At 34.9% G+C, this 12,604-nt stretch overlaps 1 protein-coding gene and 1 long non-coding RNA gene across 12 annotated transcripts in view; one reads left to right on the top strand and one right to left on the bottom strand.

Moving 5' to 3' along the window:
* The window catches only part of LOC142873355 (uncharacterized), a 70,242-nt gene extending 69,959 nt beyond the window's left edge, over window positions 1-283 (top strand). The window contains exon 3 of the long non-coding RNA XR_012921426.1: window positions 203-283. This is a non-coding gene — a long non-coding RNA (uncharacterized LOC142873355). The remainder of the gene's footprint in view (window positions 1-202) is intronic.
* The window catches only part of OSBPL8 (oxysterol binding protein like 8), a 150,119-nt gene that overhangs the window by 68,893 nt on the left and 68,622 nt on the right, over window positions 1-12,604 (bottom strand). For 5 of the 11 annotated variants that reach the window (XM_012750357.3, XM_012750355.3, XM_012750363.2 and 2 more), the window contains one exon: window positions 9,955-10,083. In XM_012750357.3, coding sequence (XP_012605811.1) covers window positions 9,955-10,083 — 129 coding nt within the window. Of the gene's footprint in view, window positions 1-9,954; window positions 10,093-12,604 lie in introns of those variants that run through there. The other 6 variants (XM_012750366.3, XM_012750356.3, XM_076007155.1 and 3 more) reach the window with 2 other exon arrangements.

The following is a 12,604-nucleotide window of genomic DNA, read 5'->3' as shown; positions in this document are numbered from 1 at the left end:
GTTTACTGATTTTTAATTATGAGCTCATGTGTAATTCACTGAGGTTTAAAATAGTCTCCTCTAAAGAGAATTTGTGTTGATTCTTCCAGGCACCTGTGTATACTAATAACCTAAGATAGTTTTAAACTAAATTGGAAGGTGTTTATGTCACAGAAAGAATGAATTCTGACTTAAATCTACATAAATATGTGCTTGTGCTTAGGATTTCTCAAGGAAGAGTCACCTCATTCCATCCAGAATCAAGACCAGGACAAGCAAATGCACCACAGTGTTCTTCTGTGGGCATGTTTTCCAGTGAATTAAGTATGCTACCCTTCAGGACTTCTAATTTTATGAGGAGACATTCCCCATTCCAATTTTCAATCCTTAATGGGCCATAGTCTTTTACTCTTTTGTCTTGTTAAAGCCCAAACTTTAGGCCTTCAGGAAGCAATCAGCAGACAGCAGTCAGGACAAATGCTGGCTCCAAAGCTCATCACCTCTCTGGTGTCCCACTTTCTTAGTAATTCTGCCCCTCACATTAATTCCTTTATTTTAATAATGGGGTTCAGCTTCACTTTAAAACTAAATTTTTAAAATGTTTTACCCAGCATTTTGATGTTCTTACTAGGAAGGTTTCCTCTGAACCCTTACTTTTTCATGTTACTGGAATGAAGTACACTTATATATTTTCATAATTCCTTATGTTTCTCTACTTATTTTCCTATATTTCTCAATTACAAATTAAACTCATGAAAACAGGATCTGAGAATATCATCTTTGGTTTGTTCTTGCTGTCCAGTATAAAACTATGCACAAGCAGGAGAAATAAAAGCCAGCTTGATAAAGGTGACCGTTGGAAAATCCTATACTCCCCAAGAAACATTTGTCTACATGTAACAAACCTTGTTCTTTCACCTGGAAAGAGATAAATTTGCTAAAATGTCACTGTTTCATTCTTAAATGAAATTTATATATGTTTAAATTTACAACAACCACAGAAAGTGCAAACAAAAATTTCTATGAAGCTACTGTTTATTTTCTCTCAGAAATTATACAAATATTACTTGGTAAATTATACTGATATTACTTTGTTATATATTTATCAAAAATAAAGAAAGTCTGCCTCTCCATGCCTCAAATAAGAAAAGGAAAATAATAGTAGTCAACTTTACAGATAAAACTTTTGCCATTCTTGCTAAGGAAGAGAACTCAAACTCTCACACTCCCAAAATGAAGAAGTTTAAATCCCAATAGAAAGAACTGAGAAACTAGTACAGGTAATATTTAATAATCCTTTAATATTATCTTAAGTAAAAAAAAAATACATATATGTGTTACATATGACTTTTTTTTCAGGGAAAAATATATCCTTTAGTGTTCTTAAGGTTCATCTTTCTGCTTTGATAAAGAGGCAATTAATAAGGCCTGACAAGTATAAGACAGACTCCCTTCATCTTTGTAAAAATGCTTAAAACAAAGCTGAATTTTTCATTTTTACTTTTCAATAAATGCTTTCAAAGTATTTCAGCTTCCCCTGTAGGAGCATAGGAACAGTTAAACATAGATACTATAACATTTTATAAGAGATTTTAAAAATATTTTATTTTTATTTTCTGAATTTGCCAAATATTATAATATCTTATTATTTAATAGGCACTTTCATAGTTCTATGAAGCAACTACTAGAATACAAGGAATTTCAAACCAGAAAAAATACATCTTAAGAAATAACTTGAAATCTAATGCATTAAGGAGTCAAAAACTCAGAAGAAGATTAGCATAACCTCTAATTTTTACTATTTCTAAATAAAACAACCAATAGCTGCAAACCAAAGAATAGCATTTAGGTGGTAAAGAAAGATAGTTGGGGGTGGGGATAAATAAAAGTTCTCTTTCAGGCAAAACAATTTTCATGAAATATTAACACTTACATTAAAAAAAAAAACACACACACAAACATAACTTTTGTTATGTGTGTATGTTCAGAACTGGTCCTAAAAATGTCTTACCAAGAAAGGAGGAATTGCTTCGATTCATGGAGGAAAGTGACTTCAAAGTCTCCTTTTATCTGTGAACCACTTAAATGAAAGTACTCTGTGTTAGTCAGCTGAGACTGTACCAGCAATGTCTAACACTATCACCCTGGGGAATCTGGTACATCTTCACACTAGTAAACTGTGTGTCAAAGAAAATCCTCCTTTACTTTGAAGTTTTCTATTAAGTTATGGATATAGATCCAACATGTCATTTTTAGTGATGCCAGAGCATTTAAAGTAAAGGTGCTTGGTAGGTTTAAGAAAATTTACAGAACTAAGAGTAGACATTTTAATTCAAGACTATATAAACAAAGCATAGTCTAAGTTTATTTTGATAAAACTGATTAAAGCAGGTAAAACTTTTTGTTTAAAGGTTTCAAAATTTTAAACAGTTTGAAATGGATTCATTCAAGTTTTGGAAAAGCAACATTATATATTCTCTCACAAAGCACTACAACTGAAAAGATGGGTTTTAAAAAATAAAAACAGACACAATCGCTTTTTACAACCAAGAATGAAAGGTTAGCTACAAGATAAGTTATATTAAGTATCTCGTGAAGTTTTGATAACAATCTCACACATGATCAAGAGGGAATAGAGTATTTACCCATGAGATGAGCTATGATTTAGTCTCTAGGCTCCGTTGGCATTGTCCTTATTTAAAAGTAAAGGAAGAAAAGGAGAAAACAAGCCTAATTAATCTACATATCTCTTCCTTGATAAACAAATGACATATGTTAAGCTCAAACAAGTCAGCATAAAACAAATACCATCCTACTTAAGACACATTAATTGTACTTAAGTTAAAACCATTTTGAAGTAAACTGATACTAAGCCCTTGAATAAGAAAAAAATCTGGAAAATACATAATTTTCAGAATAATGTGACTCACCATGATCTAGATATATAAGAAATAAAAAGTTATCTTGATGTGTGTGGGTGTAGTGAGGAGAGTCAGTCTCTCTAGCTATTTAAAAAACAAACAAAATCCTGAAATGATGGAAGGAAACCATACTGTGAAAAAAATTAAGAATTGTTTTTAAGAGATATGATCTAGGCCGGGCGCGGTGGCTCACACCTGTAATCCTAGCACTCTGGGAGGCCAAGGTGGGCAGATTGCTCGAGGTCAGGAGTTCGAAACCAGCCTGAGCAAGAGCGAGACCCCATCTCTACTATAAATAGAAAGAAATTAATTGACCAACTAATATATATTATAATATATATATATATATATAATTAGCCGGGCATGGTGGCACATGCCTGTAGTCCCAGCTACTCGGGAGGCTGAGGCAGAAGGATTACTTGAGCCCAAGAGTTTGAGGTTGCTGTGAGCTAAGCTGACGTCACAGCACTCACTATAGCCTGGGCAACAAGCGAGACTCTGTCTCAAAAAAAAAAAAAAAAAAAGATATGATCTATATTAATTCATGATCTACATTGACCTACATGAATCAATATGCATGAGGCAGAATCACCCAGAAAACAGGAACAATGAGAATGGACGAAAATCTTAATTTAATGGTAAGCAATAATTCACTTATTATATTTAAGGCATCTAACTCTCTTTGAAAAGCTGCTTGGAGAGATCACACATACATGTTATAATAACAATATAAAGTAGCACATTACAAAATCCCAAAAGCACTGACATGAGAATTTGAAAATTCAGATAACCATATCACCTAAGAGAAGCTTTATAAAAGAGAAGACATCTAAATTGTATCTTCAAGAATGAAAAGTATTTGGATAAGCAAGGGGAAGGGACAAGGACATTTCATAGCAGAAGATCAGGATAAATAAAAGAACAGCCTCACTGTGGAAGAGTGAAGAAAGCCATCTAGTTATAGATCCTTGACCATGAGAAACACAAGATAAAATTGGAGGAGTAGAATCAGACATATTAAAATTTTAGCCTGCAGATTATGGAACCTGCAATTTACGCTCTTAATTGCTGTTTTCCACTTACTGGTTCAAATGTTGCTACAGCAGATACACGTGGAGAGCTTCATAAATGTGCATGCTACTGAGCCTCACCCTAGAGATTCTGAAAGCGTGGAGTGGAATCTGTATCTAAGCAATGCTCTCAGGGGATTCTCAGACACAACCAGATTTGGGGTGCCATTGCCCTAGGCAACAGAAAGCCATTGCTTTTTTGAGAATGGGAGTAACATAAATGCAGACATTATACAAACCTGAATAATAAACAGTGGTATTTTTATTTATAATTTTTTATTTTTCTTCATATTATTTCTCTCAGAGATCAATTTCATAGGATCCATGTTTTCTCTGGCCATATACAGATATAAGAAACCCGATCTCATCATAATCTCACTGAAATACATAACAATTTTTTGTTTGTTTGGTTTTTTTTTTTAATAAAGATGGACCTGGTATATTGGAGGACAAGGTCCTAACAGCAGTCAGGAGGCTGTGGTACTATGTAGGCATGAAAACACCTAATGAAGACCTGACCAAGGATGGTGATACTAAGAATGAAAATGAGGAGAGAAATCAGAGCCCTGACACTATAAAACTTCTAAAAGAAATCACAGAAAACATTCTTTGCAACTTTAGGGTATGCAAACATTTCTTTAATAGGAAAAAAAAAACAATAACAACAAAGTTTGACTCACAGCAAAAAATTGATAAATTTGGCCTCATCAAAATTAAAAACATCTGCTCTTTGAAAGAAACCACTAAGAAAATAAAAAGCCACACCAAAACTGGAAGAAAACACTCGCAGTACACATAGCTATCAAAAGATGGTACTAAAATATACTAAATAACTCTTAAAACTCAATAATAATATAAACAAGTCAATTTTTAAGTGGGTAAAAATATAAACTGACACCTCACAAAAGATATAAATAAAAATGGCCAATGAGCATATAAAAAAAGTTCTACATGAGCCTCTAGAAGATGCTGAAGTACAGGAAAGGCAAAAAAATCCTTCAACCCAAATAGAATAATTTTTATTTAAATAATAGTAATAATTATAATTATCATTACATCAGCTCTCATGAGTGGCTATCACCTACCTGTTCTAAGTTTTTACACATATTAACTCATTTTATACCTGATAAAAATCCTATGTGCTAAATACTATTATCTTCATTTTACCAATGACTAAAACATAATGAATATACAAAAATACATGAGTTCTTCATGACATTAAAAAAAACTTGAAAAGGCAAAAAGGTTTGTGAACACTAGAAGTAAACTTTACATCACCTCTTTAATCTAAAAACTGGTACTTACTTTGCAGGAAACAAATACTCATTTATCCTGCCTTTCCTGCAGGAACTATACTTCGACATCTACCAAGCAATCCTAAGATGAAGATCTCTTCTTTACAGAAAAACTTCATTAACAAATGTAAAAAGAATGATAGAACTAGAAAACCATCATTTTTCAACTCCTAATATTACAAGTGATTCAGTTAATGATCATCAAAGGGTGTGAACTCTTTTGGCAAAAGGTTGATGGAGAACAGGATATTTGCAGGGTGCCAAATACATCATATCCATTTTTACTTTCAAGTCATAAGGTAAGAAAAGATGCAACTTACAATGAAGCGAATCAGGCTATTGCCACCTGAACCTACTGATCAATCTCACATCACTTACAGTAGGACGATCAGATATCAAGTGAATTCTCATGTCATGTAGCATAAAGCACTACACACTCCTTCAAAGTATTCTTGTCAAAAATGTTCACCCTAGATGTAATCAAGCTTTTGCATTTAACTTCTAATTTACAAAAAATATAGAAGATAGAGAAAAATATTGAACAATATTGCAATGAAGCAATCAAACAAATCCAAAAAGTCAAACACTATACAGGACACTGGCCCGGTTTCTTTTTTTTTTTTTTTTTTTTTTTGAGACAGAGTCTCACTTTGTTGTCCAGGCTAGAGTGAGTGCCGTGGCGTCAGCCTAGCTCACAGCAACCTCAAACTCCTGGGCTTGAGTGATCCTTCTGCCTCAGCCTCCCGAGTAGCTGGGACTACAGGCATGCGCCACCATGCCCGGCTAATTTTTTATATATATATCAGTTGGCCAATTAATTTCTTTCTATTTATAGTAGAGACGGGGTCTCGCTCTTGCTCAGGCTGGTTTTGAACTCCTGACCTTGAGCAATCCGCCCGCCTCGGCCTCCCAAGAGCTAGGATTACAGGCGTGAGCCACAGCGCCCGGCCCCGGTTTCTTAAAAAAGTCAAGCAAAGACAAAAATAAACAAGGAGACACTTCAGGATCAACGATGTAATGACTTAATGAAATATGTTGTATGAACCTTATTTGGTTTCAACAAACCTACTGAAAAAAACTTGGGGACAACTTGGGAAATTTAAATATGAACCAGGGTTAAGTAATTATCATCAATTTTGTTAGATGTAATAAAGGATTTATGGTTATGTAAGAAAACGTGCTTGGGCCAGGCACTTTGGGAGGCATTGGCACTTAGGCCAGTGGCTTAAGCCAACACTTGGGGAGGCTGAGGTGGGAGAACTACTTGAGGCTGAGAGTTTGAGACCAGCCTGGCCAACATACTTAAACCCTGTCTCTACAAAAATAAAAAAACTAGCCAGGAGTGGCAGAGCATGCCTATAGTCCCAGCTACTTGGGAGGCTGAGTCAGGAGGATCACTTGAGCCCAGGAATTTGAGGTTGCAGTGAACTATGATTATGCCACTGCACTTCAGCCTGGATGACAGAGTGAGACCCTGACTCAAAATAAATAATTAAAAAAAAGAGGCCGGGCGCTGTGGCTCACGCCTGTAATCCTAGCTCTTGGGAGGCCGAGGCGGGCGGATTGCTCAAGGTCAGGAGTTCAAAACCAGCCTGAGCAAGAGCGAGACCCCGTCTCTACTATAAATAGAAAGAAATTAATTGGCCAACTGATATATATAGAAAAAATTAGCTGGGCATGGTGGCGCATGCCTGTAGTCCCAGCTACCCGGGAGGCTGAGGCAGAAGGATCACTCGAGCCCAGGAGTTTGAGGTTGCTGTGAGCTAGGACGCCACGGCACTCACTCTAGCCTGGGCAACAAAGCGAGACTCTGTCTCAAAAAAAAAAAAAAAAAAAAAAAGAAAATGTGCTTATTTCTTAGAGATACATTAAGTATTTGGGGATATAACATCATGAGTTCTGTAACTTACTCTAAATAGGCCACCTCCAAATAAATGAAACAAATATAAGAAAAGGTTAATAATTTATTAAATCTACACAATGGGTATATTAATGTTCACTGTACTCTTCTCTCAACTTCCCTGTTGGCCTGAAAATGTTCATGATAGATACAAGTGAGGGTAGTTTTAATTATTAGTAACTTACCCCTCTTGTTGGTTCACTAAGTCTAAAGAACACCTCTAAATATTCTAGTGGCACAGATACATGAATCAGATGAACCATATCTATCACAGTCAAAATTCTGGTGCACACAATGGGAAAAACCAGGACAGATGCATCTTTCCAGAATTTTATTTTAATGAAGCTTATTTATACCAGAATATGTACCAAATGTCCATTTTCATATCTTAAAAAAAAGCATTTTGGCAACAAAAATGCTAACTGTCCAAAAATATTTTCAACAACTAAGCAATAAATGTTAACATAGTAATTCTTTTCATCTTGTTATATAAAATGTTTACAGTTCCCACAATACTATATAAAAGTGTTTCCATCTAACACATGACTAGAAAACATTTTCTATTGATACAAAGTAGAAAATGATATAATTTACTATTTACCAATAAGTACTCATTTGAAAAGAAGTTACTCAAGTCTGCGTTCAAAGGAAAATTCTTAAAGTTATAACACCAAAACCTGACACACCATATGACAGCTAGGACTCTAGATTTAATTTTGAAAAATACTCCATAACCTGAGCACATATTAGCTTTCAGACACCAAATTTAAGTTTTCAGTTTTAAAAGCAGAAGTCCTTCCACTGCAGCTATGAGTAATACCCACAGGAGAATTCAGAACATTTGATAAAATAAACTCCAGCTGAGTAACAGAATCCACTACACACAACTGATCAATTATGAATTAGGAAGTGTAATCCATGAACCTCTGAGAGTCTCCCAAGACCTTTTCAGAGGGTCTGCAAGGTCAAAACCAGTTTCATAATACTTTTTCATTATGTTGACATTTTTACTGACAGTGCAAAAGCAATGTTGGGTAAAAATGCTGGCACCTGAACACAAATCAAGGCAAAGGCAACAAACTGTAGCAGTAGTCACTGAATTCTTCACAGTCATGCACTCACAGTAAAAGAATGCCAGTTTCACTAACAAATGTCCTAGATGAAGCAGTAAAAATTAGTAATCTTCAACTTTAAGTAACATGATTTGAATATTTTGTGCAACAGAATGAGAACTGTGCATAAAGCAATTCTCTGTATTGTATTTTAAAGAGTGTCAATGCTTGGAAGATCTATGTAATTCAATGAACAAATATTTTCTAAATGACTAATGTACGATGGTACAAAATTATGGAGGAGTAAAAAAGACCCATTCAAAATTCAAGACAGACTAATAGATTTTAATTTAACAGAGTATAAAAAGAATACTGGGCCAGGCATGGTGGCTTAACGCCTGTAATCCTAACACTCTGGGAAGCTGAGAAGGGAGGACCGTTTGAGCTCAGGAGTTTGAGACCAGGCTGAGCAAGAGCGAGATCCCGTCTCTACTAAAAAAATAGAAAGAAATTAGCTGGACAACTAAATATATATATATATATATATATATATATATATATATATATATATATATATATATAAGCCAGGTAGGCATGGTGGTGCATGCCTGTAGTCTCAGCTACTCAGGAGGCTGAGGCAGGAGGATTGCTTGAGCCCAGGAGTTTGAGGTTGCTGTGAGCTAGGCTGATGCCATGGCACTCTAGCCCAGGCAACAGAGTGAGACTGTGTCACAAGGAAAAAGAAAAAGAGTACCGATATAGTTTCAGATTTCATATTGCAACTAACATTCAAGAAACTATTATTTGTCAAGTTTTGGTATATTACCAAAGAATACCTAACAATTATGTATAAAAGCTATTACTATAATCCTCCTTTACCAACTACATATGTGAGGCCACATTTTATTCTCATACTTCAATGAAATCATCACATCACAATAGACTGAGGAAGTAGGTATGAAAATCCAGGTGTCTTTTATTAAGCCAGACAGTAAAGAGATTTGCAAAAATTATCACACGGTAGTTCTCAATCCAGGATGATTTTGTCCCTCAAGTGACATTTGGCAACCTCTGAAAACATTTCTGGTTGTCCTAACTGGGGAAAGTGCTATTGGCATCTATGGGTAGAGGACAGTGATATTGCTTAACATCCTATAATGCAAAGGACAGCCCCTCACAACAAAGAATTATGCAGGCCAAAATGTCAATGTTAAGAAATCCTGAGGTAAAACAATACCAACCATCTCAATCAATTTGGGGTGGTGGTGGTGGTGGTGGTGAAGAAACATAGTAATTCTTAATAAAAATTTTATATTAACATGTAATGTGTTTATTATATTTTAAATAATAAAAATTTTTAAATTCTTAGTTTTAATTAACAATACTGCAAATATCAACTGATATAACTCACATAAACAGAAGCGTGTTAGGGTCTTCAATAATTTTTAAGAGTATAATTTTTAAGAGTATAAGGTCAAAAAAGCATGAGAATCACTAAATTAGAAGAATGGTATAACTAAGAAAGTGTGTTGGAGAATATAAGAGAAATTAAAGGACTTTTAAGAAAAATGTACTCATTTCAAGAATATTATGGGTGACCCAAACAAAATGAACCAAAAACCTTATATAACCAAATAGTTACAAAATAAAAAAATATGATAGACCCCAAATGTCATTATCCCTTTCTCCTTTCAGAAGAGGGAAAAAAAACAAAACGTTAAAATCACAACTTCTCACCCTGGCTATGAGGACTTGCTGGACTGAGAGATGGCTGATGCAAATCTTTGGTTGGTGTTGGATAAGCTTCTTTCCCTTGGCGCTGACTCATCTTTCCTGGTGTCAGAAGTTGAGCTTCGTCACTGTTTGCTACAACAGCTCAAGGAAAGAAGAGAAAAATAATTAGTACTAAAGTCCTAGATTTATATAATGGCATAATAACAGAATAGAATTATGACTGAAATGGCCTCAGTGGTTATATTCATTTTACCAATTCAAGACTTAAATAAGTTCACATAATCATTTTGTTTTCATGTTGGTCTCTATCAATCCAAGAGGAATTGACAGGTATGTCTGAGTCAAACATGCAAAGTGTAAATGTTACAAAAATGAAAATACACATCCAACTGGTAATGAAAGGCACTCCAAGGTTTACTTTGTACCTCTCACTGTGCTATAATCTCTTTATATTTGCCAATAGAACAATAAGCAAAAGACAAAGTCACTTCACAGAAGAAATACAAATGGTCAATAAACATATAAAAAGATACTCAGGCTCATTGGTAATCAGAAAAAATACAAGTTATTAAAATATAAAATAATATTTTACACTCACTAGAATTTCTGCTCTAATTTCTAATTTTCATGGAAAGTCGGTATGAAATCTGTTTTAGAAATGGGGAAACTTGAGGTTCAGAGATTGCCATGCCCAAGACTAAGTAGTAAGTAAGTAATAGAGGCAACATTCTAACTCAAGACCCCATTAGGTTCCCAAACCTGTCTCTTAAAAGCTTGCTGCCCCAATAATCAATTTACATAGTGAGTTCAGGCAGCTTCTCATCCATTTGGCCAAGCTACTATTATAATACAGGACAGCAATGCCCAGTTTCAGAGAGGATAAAAAAGAGAAAACACTACATGAAGGAACAGGGCAAATAAATCATAAGTCCACAGTGTCCCAGGATCTCCAAGCTCTTTCACTGTATGTTTCTTGCTTTCAGACTACAAAAACTTTTGTTTCATTTTAAGAATGAATGATTTGGTCTTCACTCTAATTTTAATATTTCAACTTAATCAGAACTTCATATTCACATTTTTATCACGTTTTTAATAAATTTGCTTTAATGTTTTCCAATGTGCTAAAGTTTTCAAAATTATATTTTAGCTCTTTATTTCAAAGTAAAAATACAAAAACATTTTCATTTCTCGTGCAAAAAAGGTAAAAAAATTATTTTCCCACCAAGCCAATAAAAAAAAAAACTATAGACTAATGGTTCCTAAATTTTATCTCCAGCTATAATACTTCTCCCAAACTCAAACTCACACAACTGCCTGCCTTATAATCACCTCTTCATTATTTACAGGCATCTCAAATTTATCTAGAACATAATTCTTGATTCCGCTTATCCTCCAAAACTGCCTCACACCCATCTCAGTGCCATCACTACTCCCCTCCCCCTACTTTCTCAGGCCAAAAACCTTAGATGTGTTCTTCGATTTTTCTCTTTCTCTTACATCTCACATTCAATTCATTCATGAAATCTTTGACAGGTTTTTAAACAGCTTATGAAAGTACTATATTCTAAAGGTTTTCAAATTTTGCTGTTCACTGTTCACCAGTTCACTGTCCCTCAGACCGTTGGAGGGCCGGACTATAGTTTAAAAAAAACTATGAACAAATTCCTTTGTACACTGCACATATCTTATTTTGAAGTAAAAAAACAAACAGGCAAAAACATCTGCCTGTGGCCCGTGGGTCATAGTTTGAGGATGCCTGCTTTCGACTCTACCTTCAAAATGTATCTGGAATCCCACTGTTTCTCCCCACTTCCACAACTACTACCTGATCCAAGCCACCATTACCTTTCCACTGGGCCACAGCAGCAGATTTCTACCAACTTATCACCTTGCTTCCTGTTTTATAAAATTTACTCCCTACACAGAAGCCCAAGTAATCTTTTAAAGTTAGAAATCAGAAATATTCTCAATGGCTTTCCATTATGCTTACAATAGAATCCAAGACCTGGAGATTCAACACAGTCTGGCACCTGCTTAACTTTCCAACCTCATTCTCTACCATTCTCCTGTCACTCACTTGGCTCCTACCACAATGCCCTTCTTGGTACTCCTCAAAAGATGCCATCTTGTCCCCTTTACATTTCTTGCTTCTTCTACTTGAAATACTCCTCCCCCAGATCTTCACATTATTGGCTTCTCTCATTTGTTGTCTGTGCTCAAATGTCATCTCTTCCGAAAAGCCCTTTGATTTCTTCCTGGTGCTTTTGATAAATAAAGTTTTTAGTTTTAATACAGCACAATTTATCAGTTTTTTTTTTAAGATTAATGCCTACCGCCTTCAGGGTTATACTCTATCACCTTACCCTACATAATTTTCATTGTAGCTCTTCTCATTACCTGAAGTAATATCATTTATTTGTTTATTGTCTGCCTTCCTCCATTAGACCTTAAATTCCATAGGATGGAGTTTTGTCTGCCTTATTTTCCCATGAATTCTGAGGTCCTGGTATACTTCCTAGCATATTGAAGGTGCCACTTCCTGGTATACTAAAGGTGCTCAATAAAATTTTGTTGAGTGAATCAATCAACCAACTTTATATTTTTAAGAAACTTTATAAATATATTGTAAAGTATTTGGTGGTTCCTTCAGTTA

This window comes from Microcebus murinus, chromosome 10 (genome assembly GCF_040939455.1).
Source record: "Microcebus murinus isolate Inina chromosome 10, M.murinus_Inina_mat1.0, whole genome shotgun sequence".
Taxonomy (NCBI): Eukaryota; Metazoa; Chordata; class Mammalia; order Primates; family Cheirogaleidae; genus Microcebus; species Microcebus murinus.
The sequence above is the reverse complement of the archived record's forward strand: the minus strand, read 5'-3'. Positions and strand labels throughout refer to the sequence as shown.